General features: G+C 41.9%; 1 protein-coding gene across 2 annotated transcripts in view; it reads right to left on the bottom strand.

Annotated features, from left to right (window-relative positions):
* The window catches only part of ldlrap1b (low density lipoprotein receptor adaptor protein 1b), a 73936-nt gene extending 60608 nt beyond the window's left edge, over positions 1 to 13328 (bottom strand). For both annotated transcript variants that reach the window (XM_014160478.3, XM_014160652.3), the window contains exon 1: positions 13045 to 13328. In XM_014160478.3, the coding sequence (XP_014015953.1) occupies positions 13045 to 13129 (85 nt within the window). In that variant the 5' untranslated portion in view covers positions 13130 to 13328. The remainder of the gene's footprint in view (positions 1 to 13044) is intronic.
* Between the last annotated feature and the right edge of the window lie 4712 nt (positions 13329 to 18040).

The raw sequence follows: 18040 nt of genomic DNA, 5'->3' as shown, positions 1-18040 counted from the left end.
TAGCAGAGAGAACAGTCTATGACTTGGGTGACTCGGGCCTTCCTCTGACGCCCCATAGTATATAGGTCCTGGATGTCAAGAAGCTTGTCCCTAGTGATGTACTGGGCCGCCTGCACTACCCTCTGTAGTACCTTATGGTCAGAGGTCGAGCAGTTGCCATACCAGGTGATGATGCAACCGGTCAGGATGCTCTCGATGGTGCAGCTTTAGAACAATGAGGATCTGGGGACCCATACCAAATCTTTTCAGTCTCCTGAGGGGGAAAAGGTGTTGTCGTGCCCTCTTCACAACGTACTTGGTGTGTTTGGACCATGATAGTTTGTTGGTGATGTGGACATCAAGGAACTTGAAACTCTCGACCCGCTCCACTACAGCCCGTCAATGATAATGGGGGCATGTTCGGACCTCCTTTTCCTTTAGTACACGATCAGCTCCTTTGTCTTGCTCACGTCGAGGGAGAGGTTTTTGTCCTGGCAGTCTGACCACCTCCCTATAGGCCGTCTCATCGTTGTCGGTGGTCAGACCTACCACTGTGGTGTCTGCAGCTAACTAGGTGTTGATGGCGTTGGAGTCGTGCTTGGCCACGCAGTCGTGGGTGAACCGGGAGTACAGGAGGGGACTAAGCATGCACCCGAGGGGCCACATTGTTGAGGATCAGCGTGGCAGATGTGTTGTTGCCTACCCTTACCACCTGGGGGCGGCCTGTCAGGAAGTCCAGGATCCAGTTCCAGATGGAGATGTTTAGTCACAGGGTCCTTCGCTTAGTGATGAGCTTTGAGGGCACTATGGTGTTGAACGCTGGCTGAGCTGTAGTCAATGAATAGCGTTCTCATATAGGTGTTCCTTTTGTACAGATGGAAAAGGGCAGTGTGGAGTGCAAATGAGATTGCGTCATCTGTGGATCTGTTGGGGCGGTATGCAAATTTGAGTGGGTTTAGGGTTTCCGGCATGATGGTGTTGATGCGAGCCATTTCTGTCCATTTCCAAGCCTTGATAACTTGATCCTGGAACATGAGAAGAATACATGAACAAGTTCCACAAGAAAAGCAACATTAAAACTAAAAAGGACCCCAACCTTTCAAAGCATTTCATGGCTACCAACTTGAGTACTACAGGGTGGTAATAATTTATGCAGGTTACCTTCACTTTCTTGGGCACAGGGACTATGGTAGTCTGCTTGAAACAGGTAGGTATTACAGACTCGGTCAGGGAGAGGTGGAAATGTCAGTGAAGACACTTGCCAGTTGGTCTGCGCATGCTTTGAGTACATGCCCTGGTAATCCACTTTGTGAATGTTGACCCGTTTAACCTGTTATGGCTAGGGGGCAGTATTTTCAAAGCTGGATAAAAAAACGTACCCGATTTAATCTGGTTACTACTCCTGACCAGTAACTAGAATATGCATATAATTATTGGCTTTGGATAGAAAACACTCCAAAGTTTCTAAAACTGTTTGAATGGTGTCTGTGAGTATAACAGAACTCAAATGGCAGGTCAAAACCTGAGAGATTCCTTTACAGGAAGTGGCTTGTCTGACCATTTCTTGAACTTCTTTGCCATCTCTATTTTTTACAAAGGATCTCTGCTCTAACGTGACACTTCCTACGTCTTCCATGGGCGCTCAGAGCCCGGGAAAAAAACAGAATGTCGTCATCCCAGCCCCAGGCTGAAACACATTATCGCCTTTCTCAAGTGGCCGATCAAGGGACTGTGGGCTTAGGCGCGTGCCCTGGCCGCCCCAGTCTTTGTGATTTTTCCTCTGTTTGCCGAAAAGGAGATTCCCGGTCGGAATATTATCGCTTTTTTATGACATAAATTGCATAAAAATTGATTTTAAACAGCGGTTGACATGCTTCGAAGTACGGTAATGGAATATTTAGAATTTTTTTGTCACGAATTGCGCCATGCGTACGACCCTGATTTACCATTTCGGATAGTGTCTGGGACGCACGAACAAAACGCCGCTATTCGGATATAACGATGGATTATTTTGGACCAAACCAACATTTGTTATTGAAGTAGCAATCCTGGGAGTGCATTCTGACGAAGACAACAAAAGGTAATCAAACTTTTATAATAGTAAATCTGATATTGGTGAAGGCTAAACTTGCCGGGTGTCTAAATAGCTAGCCCGTGATGGCTGGGCTATGTACTTAGAATATTGCAAAATGTGCTTTCACCAAAAAGCTATTTTAAAATCGGACATATTGAGTGCATAGAGGAGTTCTGTATCTATAATTCTTAAAATAATTGTTATGCTTTTTGTGAACGTTTATCGTGAGTAATTTAGTAAATTGTTAGCAAATTCCCCGGAAGTTTGCGGGGGGGTATGCTAGTTCTGAACGTCACATGCTAATGTAAAAAGCTGTTTTTTGATATAAATATGAACTTGATTGAACAAAACATGCATGTATTGTATAACAATGTCCTAGGTGTGTCATCTGATCATCAAAGGTTAGTGCTGCATTTAGCGGTCTTCTGGGTTTTTGTGACATTATATGCTAGGTTGAAAAATGGGTGTCTGATTATTTCTGGCTTGGTACTCTGCTGACATAATCTAATGTTTTGCTTTCGCTGTAAAGCCTTTTTGAAATCGGACAGTGTGGTTAGATAAAGGAGAGTCTTGTCTTTAAAATGCTGTGAAATAGTCATATGTTTGAAAAATTGAAGTTTTTGTATTTTTGAGGAATTTGTAATTCGCGCCACGCCTATCATTGGATATTGGAGCAGGTGTTCCGCTAGCAGAACGTCTAGATGTAAGAGGTTAAAGGTCTTGCTCAGGTCGGCTACGGAGAGCGTGATCACAGTCGTCTGGAACAGCTGGTGCTCTCATGCAGGCTTCTGTGTTGCTTGCCTAGAAGCATATGGTAGGCTTGCGTCACTGGGCAGCTCACAGATGGGTTTTCCTTTGTAGTGCGTAATATTTTTCAAGCCCTGCCACATCCGACGAACATCATAGCCGGTGTAGTAGAATTCAATCTTAGTCCTGTATTGAGGCTTTGCCTGTTTGATGGTTTGTCTGAGGGCATAGTGGGATTTCTTATAACCTTCCGGATTAGTGTCCCGCTCCTTGAAAGCGGCAGCTCTACCCTTTAGCTCGGTGCGGATGTTGCCTGTAACCCATGGCTTCTGGTTGGGAAAAGTACATTCTGTCACTGTGGGGACGACGTCGTCGATGCACTTATTGATGAAGTTGGTGACTGAGGGGGTATACTCCTCAATGCCAATGGATGAACCCCGGAACATATTATATACTGGTACTTCCTGCTTTAGTTTTTGCTTGCAAGCAGGAATCGGGAGGATAGAATTATGGTCAGATTTGCCAAATGGAGGGCGAGGGAGCTTTGTATGCATCTCTGTGTGTGGAGTAAAGGTGGTCTAGAGTTTTTTTCCCCCCCCCTCTGGTTGCACGTGACATGCTGGTAGAAATGATGTAAAACGGATTTAAGATTGCCTACATTAAAGTCCCTGGCCACTAGAGCGCCGCTTCAAGAGGAGCATTATCTTGTTTGCTTATAGCATTATACAGCTCGTTGAGTGCGGTCTCAGTGCCAGCATTGGTTTGTGGTGGTAAATAGACAGCTACAAATAATATAGATGAGAACTTTTGGTAGATAGTGTGGTCTACAGCTTATGAGGTAGAATACCTCAGGCGTGCATTACCTTGAGACTTCTTTAACATTAGACATCGCGCACCAGCAGTTATTGACAAATTGACACACAACCCCACTCTTCTTACCAGACGTAGCTGCTCTGTCCTGCCGATGCATGGAGAAGCCAGCCAGCTCTATATCATCTGTGTCGTCGTTCAGCCACGTCTTGGTGAAACATAAGATATTACAGTTTTTAATGTCCCTTTGGTAGGAGTCTTAAATCGTAGATCGTCCAGTTTACCTTCACGTGTGCAATTCTTACAAGGCACCCTGTCTTTTCTTCACGCTGAAGACAGATTTGGGCCTTGTCTTGACAAAGCAGTATATCCTTCACGTCGGACTCATTAAAGAAAAAAAAGAATAAAATCTATATCCAGTTCTGATGTCCAGAAGCTCTTTCGGTCATAAGAGACGGTAGCAGCAGTATAATGTACAGAATGAATTACAAACAATGCAAAAAAACTCAACAAAATAGCACAGTTGGTTAGGAGTCTGTAAAACAGCAGCCATCCCTCCGGTGCCATTATATTGGTTGATAAACCAACACATTGAATGGTTAAAGAGTCAAATGGTTTCTGCCCCTCAACATGACCTCAGGTCACATCCACTTGGGGCTTTCCCCAGGGGTCCATCTATGGACGTCCTGGATCAACTGCTCAAGCTTCTAAATCCAGTCTTTCCAGTGTAGAAAGGGCTCCAGGCAGGTAACAGTGACAGTTCCTAGGCCAGCACTAAGGCACTGTGTCTGAAGCGCAGACAGAGGCATACAGACATAAAATGTGGAATTGTAGAGCAAAGGAAGTAGAAAGAAAATAAACCAAATGTTATGCCCTGAGAAGCTTTCAAAGGGTGATGTCAGAGAACATTTTTCAGACAAACTAAAGCGAATCAGACAATAGCTGTGCAAAGTAAGCCTTTATCAGCAGCACTGCCAAAATCACGAGAGCCGTTTGTTGTCAGCAGGAAATGGCACACGGTGTAGGAGTCTCGCTCTATTCTATGCTGAAGTCAGGCAGGGGATGGAAAACAGAGACACAATTGACCCTTCACTAATCTCCACCCCAGAATGTGGGACAACCAATCGCAGCACTCCAATGGATCGCAACCATTGTCGAGTCCGACACCTCGGACAGGCTTACGTTTAAAACGCATGGAAGCCATTGAGGGCATTGCAAAAACAGAGTTTATCCAAAAACAAAATTGTTAAAAAAAAAACAAATTTACTTGGCTAAAATGTCATACCATGTCATTTCAGCAAGCCACGACACTCACCATCTCAGATTGTTCTGAACATTTTTCTATAGTTGGAAACAGATAAAATAAGCATTCATTTGATCTCTGACAAACTACGCTAATTGATTGCACCCAAATTGTCAATTTTAGTTCACCCATATTACACAATTACATATTGGTTTTCTTACCCTGTAAGGAGTCTGTGGACCAGGTATGACAGCAACCCATGCTTTGGTTTTGTTTACATGGCCACTGTTTCAAATGCTAACTTTTTAGCATTTGTGGCACACATTTTTAGATACTTTAGGATGATTTGTACAAGAAGCGTGAAAATTGTCATTTGTTCAGATTCTCCCCCCCCCACTTATCGCAATACAATTATTTTGTGTTACTATGCGTGAAGTTTAAAATGCATTCCATCATTACTAAATGTGTAATGTGATATATTTTAATATTACCATACTGAAAAAATATATATAAAACGCAACATGTAACGTGTTGGTCCCATGTTTCATGAGCTTTTGACCATTTCTTTGAAATACTAATGACTAACTCATTGGTAGAAAAAAATGTTTGGTCTAAATCGGATGTTAGGCACCATCTTTCCGATTTGGTCCTGCCGTACATACCTACACGTACAATATGGTCAATTTCGGCAGTGGTTCGTATGGGGAAATGGAAAATGTTGTCCAAGGTCAACAAGAATAACCAAGGGGGGGGCTTAGCGGAGGGTCAATTGACTTGTGGTTGTAGAGGATGCTAGCTTGACTGTGCCATCTTCTATGGTATATTGGCGATCACACAATTTAATATGCATCCCGCCACCTACTGTGCGGGATGGAATTAAGATTCCCAAAATCAGAACAAACTACCAACAAAAAAAAACATTTTTAAATAAACTAAATCAAAACAACTTTTCTGTTAAAAAATAAAAACAGATCTGCTCCCTACACAGGCTCAAGGGGAACGTTGGAGGGCGGGTCTTCCGGCACCAGAAAGCCCTTGTAAGTCTTCAGTTGTAAAATCCTTAAGTCCCAAAAACATTTCTGCCGCAGCCACAATAAATGTCCAGTTTCTTAGACTTCTTTGAGACTAGTGCAGTACAGTGTATAACTGTGGCAATGAACGCGACAAAATCCAACTTGTTAACACACAGGGTATCTTTTGACTAGCAGCACACATTAACTACAGGCTGTAGTCCGTCCCGTACCACCACTAGCATCACTTGTTTTCTCAATTATTTTAATAGCATTCACATAGGCGATTCGATTGACCACTAACATTTGCCACCTCAATTTCTGTCACTCTTAATAACTTGTTATGGATAGGGGGCAGTATTTTCACAGCCGGATAAAAAAACGTACCCGATTTAATCTGGTTATTACTCCTGCCCAGAATCTAGAATATGCATATAATTATTAGCTTTGGATAGAAAACACTCCAAAGTTTCTAAAACTGTTTGAATGGTGTCTGCGAGTATAACAGAACTCAAATGGCAGGCAAAAACCTGAGAAGATTCTGTGGAGGAAGTACCCTGTCTGACCATTTCTTGGCCTTCTTTGCCATCTATCCAAAACAAAGGATCTCTGCTGTAACGTGACACTTTCTACTGCTCCCATAGGCTCCCAGAAGGCACCAGAACGTTGAATGATGACTTTGCTGTCTCTGGCTGAAAAACAGTAGCGCATTTGGTAAGTGGTCGATCTGAGAACAATGAGACGGGGGTGCGCGTGCACGAGACGACTCCATGTTTTCATTTTCAGTCTTTGAACGAAAACAACGACTCCCGGTCGGAATATGATCGCTTTTTTTACGAGAAAAAATAAAATAAAAATAGCATAAAAATTGATTTTAAACAGCGTTTGACATGCTTTGAAGTACGGTAATGGAATATTTCGCTAGCGGAACACCTGCTCCAATATCCAATGATAGGCGTGGCGCGAAATACAAATTCCTCGAAAATCCAAAAACTTCCATTTTTCAAACATGACTATTTTACACCATTTTAAAGATAAGACTCTCCTTTATCTAACCACACTGTCCGATTTCAAAAAGGCTTTACAGCGAAAGCAAAACATTAGATTATGTCAGCAGAGTACCCAGCCAGAAATAATCAGACACCCATTTTTCAAGCTAGCATATAATGTCACAAAAAAACTAAACCACAGCTAAATGCAGCACTAACCTTTGATGATCTTCATCAGATGACACTCCTAGGACATTATGTTATACAATACATGCATGTTTTGTTCAATCAAGTTCATATTTATATCAAAAACCAGCTTTTTACATTAGCATGTGACTTTCAGAACTAGCATTCCCACCGAACACTTCCGGTGAATTTACTAAATTACTCACGATAAACGTTCACAAAAAACATAATTATTTTAAGAATTATAGATACAGAACTCCTTTATGCAATCGCGGTGTCCGATTTTAAAATAGCTTTTCGGTGAAAGCACATTTTGCAATATTCTGAGTAGATAGCTCGCCATCACGGGCTAGCTATTTTGACACCCACCAAGTTTGGTACTCACCAAACTCAGATTTACTATAAGAAAAATTGGATTACCTTTGCTGTTCTTCGTCAGAATGCACTCCCAGGACTTCTACTTCGATAACAAATGTTGGTTTGGTTCCAAATAATCCATAGTTATATCCAAATAGCGGCGTTTTGTTGTGCGTTCAAGACACTATCCGAAGGGTAACGAAGGGTGACGCGCCCGGCGCGTTTCGTGACCAAAAAATTCAAAATATTCCATTACCGTACTTCGAAGCATGTCAAACGCTGTTTAAAAATCAGCCATGGCCTGCAAAGTCATCATTCAACGTTCTGGCGCCTTCTGAGAGCCTATGGGAGCGTTAGAAAATGTCACGTTACAGCAGAGATCCCCTGTTTTGGATAGAGATGATCAAGAAGGCCAAGAAATGGTCAGAGAGGGCGCTTCCTGTTTGGAATCTTCTCAGGTTTTGGCCTGCCAAATGAGTTCTGTTATACTCACAGACACCATTCAAACAGTTTTAGAAACTTTGGAGTGTTTTCTATCCAAAGCTAATAATTATATGCATATTCTAGTTTCTGGGCAGGAGTAATAATCAGATTAAATCGGGTACGTTTTTTATCCGGATGTGAAAATACTGCCCCCTATCCATAACAAGTTAAATACACTTAGGTTGGAGTCATTAAAACTTGTTTTTCAACCGCTCCACAAATTTCTTGTTAACAAACTATAGTTTTGGCAAGTCAGTTATGACATCAACTAGTAATTTTTCCAACAATTGTTTACAGACAGATTATTTCACGGTATCACAATTCCAGTGGGTCAGAAGTTTACATACACTAAATGAACTGTGCCTTTAAACAGCTTGGAAAATTACAGAAAATGTCATTTCTTTAGAAGCTTTTGATAGGTTAATTGACATCATTTGAGTCAATTGGAGGTGTACCTGTGGATGTATTTCAAGGACGACCTTCAAACTCAGTGCCTCTTTGCGTAACATCATGGGGAAATCAACAGCAGAAAAAAAATAAAAAAATCTGCCAAGACCTCAGAAAAAAATACATTGTAGACCTCCACAAGTCTGGTTCATCCTTCGGAGCAATTTCCAAACGCCTGAAGGTACCACGTTCATCTGTACAAACAATAGTAAGCAAGTATAAACACCATGGGACCACGCAGCTGTCATACCGCTCAGGAAGGAGATGCGTTGTCTCCTAGAGATTAACGTACTTTTGTGTGAAAAGTGCAAATCAATCCCAGAACAACAGCAAAGGACCTTGTGAAGATGCTGGAGGAAACAGGTACAAAAGTATCTATATCCACAGTAAAACGAGTCCTATATCGACACAACTTAAAAGGCCGCTCAGCAAGGAAGAAGCCACTGCTCCAAAACCACCATTAAAAAGCCAGACTATGGTTTGCAACTGCACATGGGGACAAAGATTGTACTTTTTGGGGAAATGTCCTCTGGTCTAATGAAACAAAAATAGAACTGTTTGACCGTAATGACCATCGTTATGTTTGGAGGTAAAAGGGGGATGCTTGCAACCCGAAGAACACCATCCCAAATGTGAAGCATGGGGGTGGCAGCATCACGTTGTGGGGGTGCTTTGCTGCAGGAGGGACTGGTGCACTTCACAAAATAGATGGCATCATGAGGAGGAAATGATGTGGATATATGGAAGCAACATCAAGACATCAGTCAGGAAGTTAAAGCTTGGTCGCAAATGGGTCTTCCAAATGGACATTGACCCCAAGCATACCTACAAAGTTATGGCAAAATGGCTTAAGGATAACAAAGTCAAGGTATTGGAGTGGCCATGACAAAGCCCTGACCTCAATCATATAGTAAATTTGTGGGCAGAACTGAAAAAGTGCGTGCCAGCAAGGAGGCCTACAAACCTGACTCAGTTACACCAGCTCTGTCAGGAGGAATGGGTCAAAATTCACCCAACTTATTGTGGGAAGCTTGTGGAAGGCTACCTGAAAAGTTTGACCCAAGTTGAACAATTTAAAGGCAATGCTACCAAATACTAATTGAGTGTATGTAAGCTTCTGACCCACTAGGAATGTGATGAAAGAAATAAAAGCTGAAATAAATCACTCTACTATTATTTTGACATTTCATTCTTAAAATAAAGTGGTAATCCTAACTGACCTAAAACAGGGAATTTTTACTTGGATTAAATGTCAGGAATTGTGAAAAACTGCGTTTAAATGTATTTTGTTAAGGTGTATGTAAACTTCCGACTTTAACTGTATATTACTTTTAAAAAATGAAAACATTTGTTTTTATTAAACTCAATGATCATGCTGGTGATGGCCATTCCACCCCACCCCTCAGTCTTTACTCTCCCTCCACCCCAATTAACATTTATTTATTCATCAATGCCACTGTTATTATGTATATAGTGCTATTTGCATACTGTTTATTATTACCATTTTCATAATTTGAATGTTGAAGCTTAAAGCCTAAGATGTTCACTGTACACTGCAATCATACCTGCAACCTTGTACATGTGACTTAAAACACTGATTTGGAATACATGGAAAGTGACAATACACAGCTAGGGATTATGTTCACAAATCTGACTGTCCTTTAGCCATGTCTTTGCTTTTTGTGAAGTTGCAATAGTTGTGTGTCTGACGGCAGTGTGTTCCAGACATGGGAAGCTCTAACAGAGAAAGCAGTTTGACAAAAGGTGCTTTTCCTTAAGGGAACTATACAGTCCCCTCTCATGGCAGACTTTGTGAATCTGCTGCCATGGGTTTGGGTTTCTGTTTGACAAAAGCACTAAGTGGAGGGGGAGTCAGGCCATTTAGGATCTTGAATACAAGACATTGCACAAGATTATCCCAACTCAGGAGCTTATGCATTCTGAGGATGTAACAGTGGTGATGGCTATCAGGCTTTCTATCAAGAACATTGAGAGCCTGATTGTAGACAGACCGAATGGGTTTTAATGTTGTATAGCAAGCATGCGCCCAACTAGTCAAGCTGTATGTTAAGTGGGGGAGAATCACAGCTGTGAATGCCTTGAATTATGCTCTGCAGACTTGAGTGGTCTCTCTTGAAAACAACACTTCAAATCTCAATGGGATAAATACATTAGGAACAAATAAAGGCAGGGTTAAAAAGAGACTGGGGGGGATCTGTGCATAGATGCCAAAACAAAATAGGCATGCATGTACAAGGCCAAGCCCAAAGCATGAGTGCCCAAAGTTACTTTATTTGGGACTCAAACATTCTATCATGTAGGGGTGGAGGACACCAACATTGAATCCAGGTGTGTTTGGACTTGGTGGTGCCTTGCATGGACTCCAGACATCTCAATAACAAGACCCTGAATACTTCTGTTTTTTTGGTCTCAGCATTGAAAGCAGCATGCATCACTTTCCCACAACAAAACACAGACTATCTTGCAGCAGTGGTATGCTTCCAGTTATGACAAGTTGAAACAAGTTAACAGCAGCTAGCAGTACACTCTACATTAGCCATGCTGTATTGAAATAACCACATAGAAACAAGAGGCAGTTAAATCAGTGTTTTGGCCATAAACACTACCTGACCTTGCTAGGAATAGGCAGCGTGTGGGTGAGAGGAAATGCAGGTCTAGACCTGAGGCTATCACAGGCCAGGGCCCACATGACCTGCATATAGAGGTAAACAACATAAAAGATGAAGATGCAATGCTGCCCTGATAAATCTGTAACCATGATTATATATGGCCATTATCAGCTTCCACCAACCCTGGCTGTTGGCCATGCATCATCCCTGCAGGGAGAGACTGGGGACAGGAAGTAGGCCTTTAGAAAGCCTCATTATTCACCCAGAGAAAGTGGACCAAAACAAAGCATTGATTGCACAGCATGGCACGTGTGGCATCATGCTACCAAGTCTGCCAACGACCGCACTGAGGAGCATTTCTGTCTGTAATAATGCACTTTTCTGGGGAAATTCGTATTCTGATTGGCTGGCTGGGCCTGGCCTATTCCCTCCCTGGCATGTGAAATCCATAGATTAGGGCCTAATGATTTTATTTAGATTAACTGATTTCCTTATATGAACTTTAACTCAGTAAAAATCTAGGAAATTGTTGCATTTCTATTTTTGTTCAGTGTAATAAAATAAGTAAAGAAGTCTGTTTTTAAGCCAATTTCCCAAGTGTGGAGCATACAGTATGTGTTTGAAAGGTGGTATGTGTTTGAAAGGTGTTACAGCTTGTTGGTTTTTAGGCTACATGTTAACCAAAAACAAACTAAATCGAGCCCCCTCTAAGACCTCCCTGCTACCACTCCTTTACACATTCTGTTTCACAAAAACATGTAGAAGATTTGTTTTTTGAGCCATATCTCGTGCCGGCTCCACAGTGTCTTAATCTAAACAGGAAGCCTGTCCGACCCTAGCCCTTGACCATGACTCAGTTCCATTACAATACACATAAGAGTCATTGGATCAAGGCGTTTTCTGTAGCATGGAATATTGTTAATAGCTGCGACGCTTCGTCTGAACATTAACAGGCATCGCTTGCGGTACGGTTTTGGAAGCATAAGGACCTTATCTTTCATATCGGTGAGAAAGTATTTCCAAAAACAAATGGTTAAATTGATACACCTTTATAGGGTAAGTGTTCCCACACGGCCATATTTCCATGTTACAGCATTTGTTTATGGAAAACAGTGGATTACCTGTGCTAATTAGCCATCTGTGTTTCTGAACACAGACGCCAAAAACGTGTTGTCACCTGCAACGGTGTTGAAACAGTGTACAGTAAGTGTGTATTTGTCATTTGTGAAAAAAATGTTGTGATTTTTAAATTGAGGGATTTATGTTTCTAGAACTATACCGGAATTGAGAATCGATTCACGTTTAGATTGAGTAGGCTATTTGGCCGTTTTGGCTTCCAGTGCCAATTCTCTTTAAACTTAACATGCAAGTTCCTTGGACTAAGGAGTAACTTTAGGGTCCTTTAGTCCAATATTGGGCTAGTCCGACCCCAGTACAGCTGTAAGCAAGAGTATGGTCAGAATCTATTCTGGCTAGACGCTTCCTGGGGAAAACCTGGTATGATAGCCAAACAATCTTCCTAGCACGTTTTAGCTTTAATGATCTATCAGCAATCACATGAAAAAAGTAAAATGTACAAGTATTTGTCACATGCGCCGAATATAACGGGTGTGTAGACTTGATCATTAAATGCTTGCTTACATCCCTTCAACGATAGTTACAAAATAATTACAAAAAAGTAACAATAGGAATAAAATACAAGAATGTAGGAATATACAGGGAGTACTAGTACCAGATAAATGTGCAGGGGTATGATAGTTATGTACATAAAAGCAAGATAAAGTGCCTAGGCATCAGGATAGATAATATGCGTAAGAACGGAGTAGCAGCTGCATATGAGTGTGAATGTGTGTCGGTATGCGTGTGTTAGTGAGCATAAGTACTTTCAGACTAGGTATGATCTTCACTTTAAGTACTGAACTTTACTCTAGCTACAGAGGAACAAATCGGGGAATACAGCAGGAAGCTACATTCGGTACCCAGCGTTGAAATAGTTACATAGGAAAGACGACTAGATAGCAAACATGTTCGTTTACCTTTCACTAGTATCCACATGCTAGCTTGTCAGCTTGCTACCAATACTACTTACTTTTATGTCTGCCCACACCCCATGACTGTTTAGCGAGACTGGGGCTCCGAATTATTGCCCTTCCAGCCGACTTCAAAGCGTCCATATCGTAATCCAAAATTGGGGCAAAGAGCCCAACGAGCTTCGATTCTTGTCTCTCGAAGCGCTTGGTTTGTCACACTCTCCCAAACTTTTCCAGCGGTTTTTTCCACCCACTACTGTTTCAAAGGCAGCCCAGAATAGAAACATTATCATATTCGTCCTACTGGGCGGTGTTATGTGGCTAGCTATGTAAATTAACTGCATAATGTACGTGACGTATATTTGTGGAATATATAAGAGATTTGGATATAATGACGCGATCTGTGGGTGGAGACATAAGCAATGCGATTCGTTGTCCACAGAGGGGAATGGCGGGCTGTCAAGCTCCAGCCTATTCCTCTCTTTGGATTGGTGGAAACATTTCCTTATTTAAATATAGTTTTTAATATTCGATGAGGGGGGGGGGGGGGTTGACGTTAACCGACTGTATTCAATGGAGAGACGCTTGCTAGCCTCATGAATATGCATAAACAGTCTCGAACGCCTACAGGAGACAACTCCGATAAAAAGTTTTTTTTTTTCTCAGTTGCCCGGATGTCACGTGCATTACACTTATATCAGTACACTTATAACAACCTAAGCATTAAGAATCTTATAATATAGCAATTTATGTTTATCTTGACTAAATCCGACACTCATTGCCCCCCCATGCAAAAACTACTCACCTGCTTAATAATTAAGGATCTATTCAATGTGGACAGATTTGGGCTCTCTTTGTCCTTAATCGCACGAGCAAGCTCGCTACGCAGCTCTTTCCGGGCCCTTGTTGCTCGCGCAGGTGGTGCCTTCACTGTGACTGATTTTCCTATTCTTTTGAATAGCGTAGTTTATCAGAATCTCAACAAAATAGACATAAATTACTAATTGATGTGTTCATGTGTTAATAAAATGTTCATAAACTAATGTGGCTAAATAATTAATTATTATGGACATGGTGAATATCTAGACTAGATAAATTAATTCAGAGTTGCCATATATCATGTAGATATCTGACAGGACTCCTGGGCTAGAATATTTCTCATCATGATGATGTGCACTGCACAGATGTTGGATTTCCTCTCAAGTTACACATTGATTTGATAAATATTTCAACATTTTAGATTTTCTCTCAAGTTACACATTTCATATACATTTAAACCCGAGTACCCCCCTCCCCTCCCCCTGTGTAACCCAAGCCCCAATCTCCCTTGGTGCCATGACAGCCAGGCCATCATATAAATGGACAGACAGCTGCTGGTGAAAAAACGAAGCCAAGCCAGTTCCAGTGCCAGTGAGCCTTTGCTCCATCACCATAGACCCCAGCTCTCAGCAAGTCCCTCCAGACTACCCTGTTCCTGGCAGACTCTGTGTGACATGATCACCTGTCTGGAGACAGAGCTGTGTTGAAAGGACTCCCTAAGGGACTCTTGGGTGTCATACACCCTCCCAGGCCATAAGAAAGGCTCTTCTCCCCTAGATTCATGAAGGAATGGTGGTTGTTTTTTGTCAGTATAAATATTTTGAGTTGGCTCTGATTGAATCTGAATAATGAAACTGTGTTCCACACATGAGTTCTGACTGTCTCCACTTTGCATTTTTCAAATATCTTTCATGAACCAACATCCATAATACACCGAACAAATAAACGCAACATGTAAAGTTTTGGTCCCATGTTTCATGAGCTGAAATAAAATATCTCAGAAATGTTCCATATGCACAAATATCTTATTTCTCTCCAATTTTGTTCACAAATGTCTTTAAATCCTGGTTAGTAACCATTTCTCCTTTGCCAAGATAATCTGTCTACCTGACAGGTGTGGCATATCAAGAAGCTGATTAAACAGCATGATCATTACACAGGTGCACCTTGTGCTGGGGACAATAAAAGTCCATTGTAAAATCTGCAGTTTTGTCACACGTCACAGATGTCTCAGGTTTTGAGGGAGCATGCTGACTGCAGGAATGTCCGTCCACCAGAGCTGTTGCCAGATAGAGAAATGAACATTCAATTACCTTAAGCCGCCTCCATCGTTTTAGAGAATTTGTCAGTATGTTCAACTGGCCTCACAACCACAGATCATGTGTATGGCATCATGTGCGAGAGCGGTTTTGATCTAAACGTTGTGAACAGAGTTCCCTATGGTAGGGTTATGGTATGGGCAGGCACAATATATGCATATCTGTATTCCCAGTCATGTGAAATCCATAGATCATTTATTTTAATTGACTGATCCTCATAACCTCATATCAAATCAAACTTTATTTGCCACATGCTCCGAAAACCAAGTGTAGACTTTACCGTGAAATGCTTACTTTACAAGCCATTAACCAACAGTGCAGTTCAAGAAGAAGAAAATATTTACCAAGTAGGCTAAAATAAGAAGTAATAATAGAAAGTAACACCAGTGAGAATAACAATAACGAGGCTATATACAGGTGGCACCGATACCGAGTCGGTGTGCAGGGTTACAGGCTAGTTGAGGTAATCTGTACATGTAGGTGGGGGCGAAGTGACTATGCATAGGTAACAAACAAACAGCGAGTAGCAGCAGTGTACAAGAAGGGAGGTGTCAATGTAAATAGTCTGGTGGCGATTGAATTGTGAATTGTTCAGCAGTCTAATGGCTTGGGAGTAGAAGCTGTTGAGGAGCCTTTTGGTCCTAGACTTGGCGCTCCGGAACCGCTTGCCATGCAGTAGCAGAGAACAGTCTATAACTTTGGTGACTGGAGTCTCTGACAATTTTATGGGCTTTCCTCTGACTCCACCTATTATATAGGTCCTGAATGGCAGGAAGCTTGGCCCCAGTAATGTACTGGGCCATTCGCACTACCCTCTGTAGCGCCTTACCGAGCAAATGCCGAGCAGTTGCCATACCAGGCGGTGACGCAACCGGTCAGGATGCTCTCGATGGTGCAGCTGTAGAACCTTTTGAGGATCTAGGTGCCCATACCAAATCTTTTCAGTCTCCTGAGGGGAAAAAGGTTTTGTCGTGCCCTCTTCACGACTGTCTTGGTATGTTTGGACCATGATAGTTTGTTGGTGATATGGACACCAAGGAACTTGAAACTCTCGACCCGCTCCACTACAGCCCCGTCGATGTCAATGGGGGCCTTTTCGGCCCACCTTTTCCTGTAGTCCACGATCAGCTCTTTTGTCTTGCTCACATTGAGGGAGAGGTTTTTGTCCTGGCACCACACTGCCAGTTCTCTGACCTCCTCCCTATAGGCCGTCTCATCCTTGTCGGTGATCAGGCCTACCACTGTTGTGTCGTCAGCAAACTTAATGATGATGGTGTTGGAGTCGTGTTTGGCCACGCAGTCGTGGGAATACAGAAGGGGACTAAGTTCACACCCCTGAGGGGACCCAGTGTTAAGGATCAGCGTGGCAGACGTGTTGTTGTCTACTCTTACCACCTGGGGGAGGCCCGTCAGGAAGTCCAGGATCCAGGTGCAGAGAGAGGTGTTTAGTTCCAAAGTCCTTAGCTTAGTGATGAGATTGTGGAGTGCGATTGCGTCATCTGTGGATCTGTTGGGGCGGTATGCGAATTGGAGTGGGTCTAGGGTGTCCGGGAGGATGCTGTTGATGTGGGCTGTATGAACTGTAACTCAGTAAAATATTTGACATTGTTGCATGTTGCGTTTTTATATTTTTGTTCAGTATAGATAAGATCCTTATGTTGTACCCCAGCAAAAGGTGCACTTTCCACATTTCATTTCCTTGAGTTTACATCAGTCATCACCTACTCACATTGTGCACTCAGGGGTTTGGAATTCAAAATATCCAGCACTTCCAGATTTCAAAGGAGATGACATGCCACAGATAAAGAAATAGTTCTACAATGTAGTGTTCCCAGGTGCATTAGCATAGCTTGGTTTCAAATAGTACAAATGACAGTATCCTAGACTTTAAAGCAAAAAGATGAATGGAATTTATATTTTTCAGAATCAATTAATTCAGAATTGGAGGAAAGAAAGTGATCCAAGACAGGTTCAGGTGAGTAGGTCAATTTTAGATCTGTGCATTGTTAGATATTACTGCACTGTTGGAGCTAGGAACACAAGCATGTCTCTACAGCGGCAATAACATCTGCTAAATATGTGTATGCGACCAATAACATTTGATTTGACGTAGGCAGTCGCTGAAGGCACATATTTGATATATGATGAAAATGTAGCCAACTCTTGCTCTGCTGGCAGGGGAACATGTGTGAAATAATTATTCATGTATAATGGCATTCATGTATAATGAATGTACTACCTAACTATAATTTATGCACATCATGTTTGTTTGACAGTCTGATAATATCAATCTTGGCTATAGTCTTAATCAGTTGTGGTGAGCGAGTGTCTATCCACAGGAGTACTGATTGTCCCCCACGTAATTCACACCAATGGCCTCTTATATTACATCCTCATTGCCAGCACAGTAGATATCTATTTAATAGCAGACAATCGAAACAAATCAAAATGCTGAGCTGTATTTGCATTGCATAATGGCTTCATGATTTGTTTACTGTATACTTTGCCAGATTCCAATTGCTTGAAAAGACTCATTTTAATCTGTCAAATATGAATGGTCGATGTGCCAAATTGAGACGTTAACTTGGAACAAAGCACTCAGGATTAAATATATGCAATTAATTCTTATTCTGCAGATGTATGCCTGATAGGGCACCTCTATATATGAAGTGGCCAAATATGCATGGCTTGGGGGGCCTCTACGCCTTGCAGTGTGGAATGCCCATGCAACTCAGCTGTATAAAAACAGCTGCAACAATACCCAAAACTTGATCCATGTGTTTGTCAGCGTATTTGGATACAAAGCATGAGGGAATTCTTTGTCAAAGCCATGCTTCATGTTAAAAGGGTTAATTGAGAGGAACATCTTGAAGAACCTGAAATGCAAAAATCTAAGTGAACATACAGGCAGCCCATA

Source organism: Salmo salar, chromosome 01 (assembly GCF_965601325.2).
Source record: "Salmo salar chromosome 01, fSalSal1, whole genome shotgun sequence".
Taxonomy (NCBI): Eukaryota; Metazoa; Chordata; class Actinopteri; order Salmoniformes; family Salmonidae; genus Salmo; species Salmo salar.
Note: the sequence above shows the minus strand (reverse complement) of the source record. Positions and strands in the feature narration are given on the sequence as shown.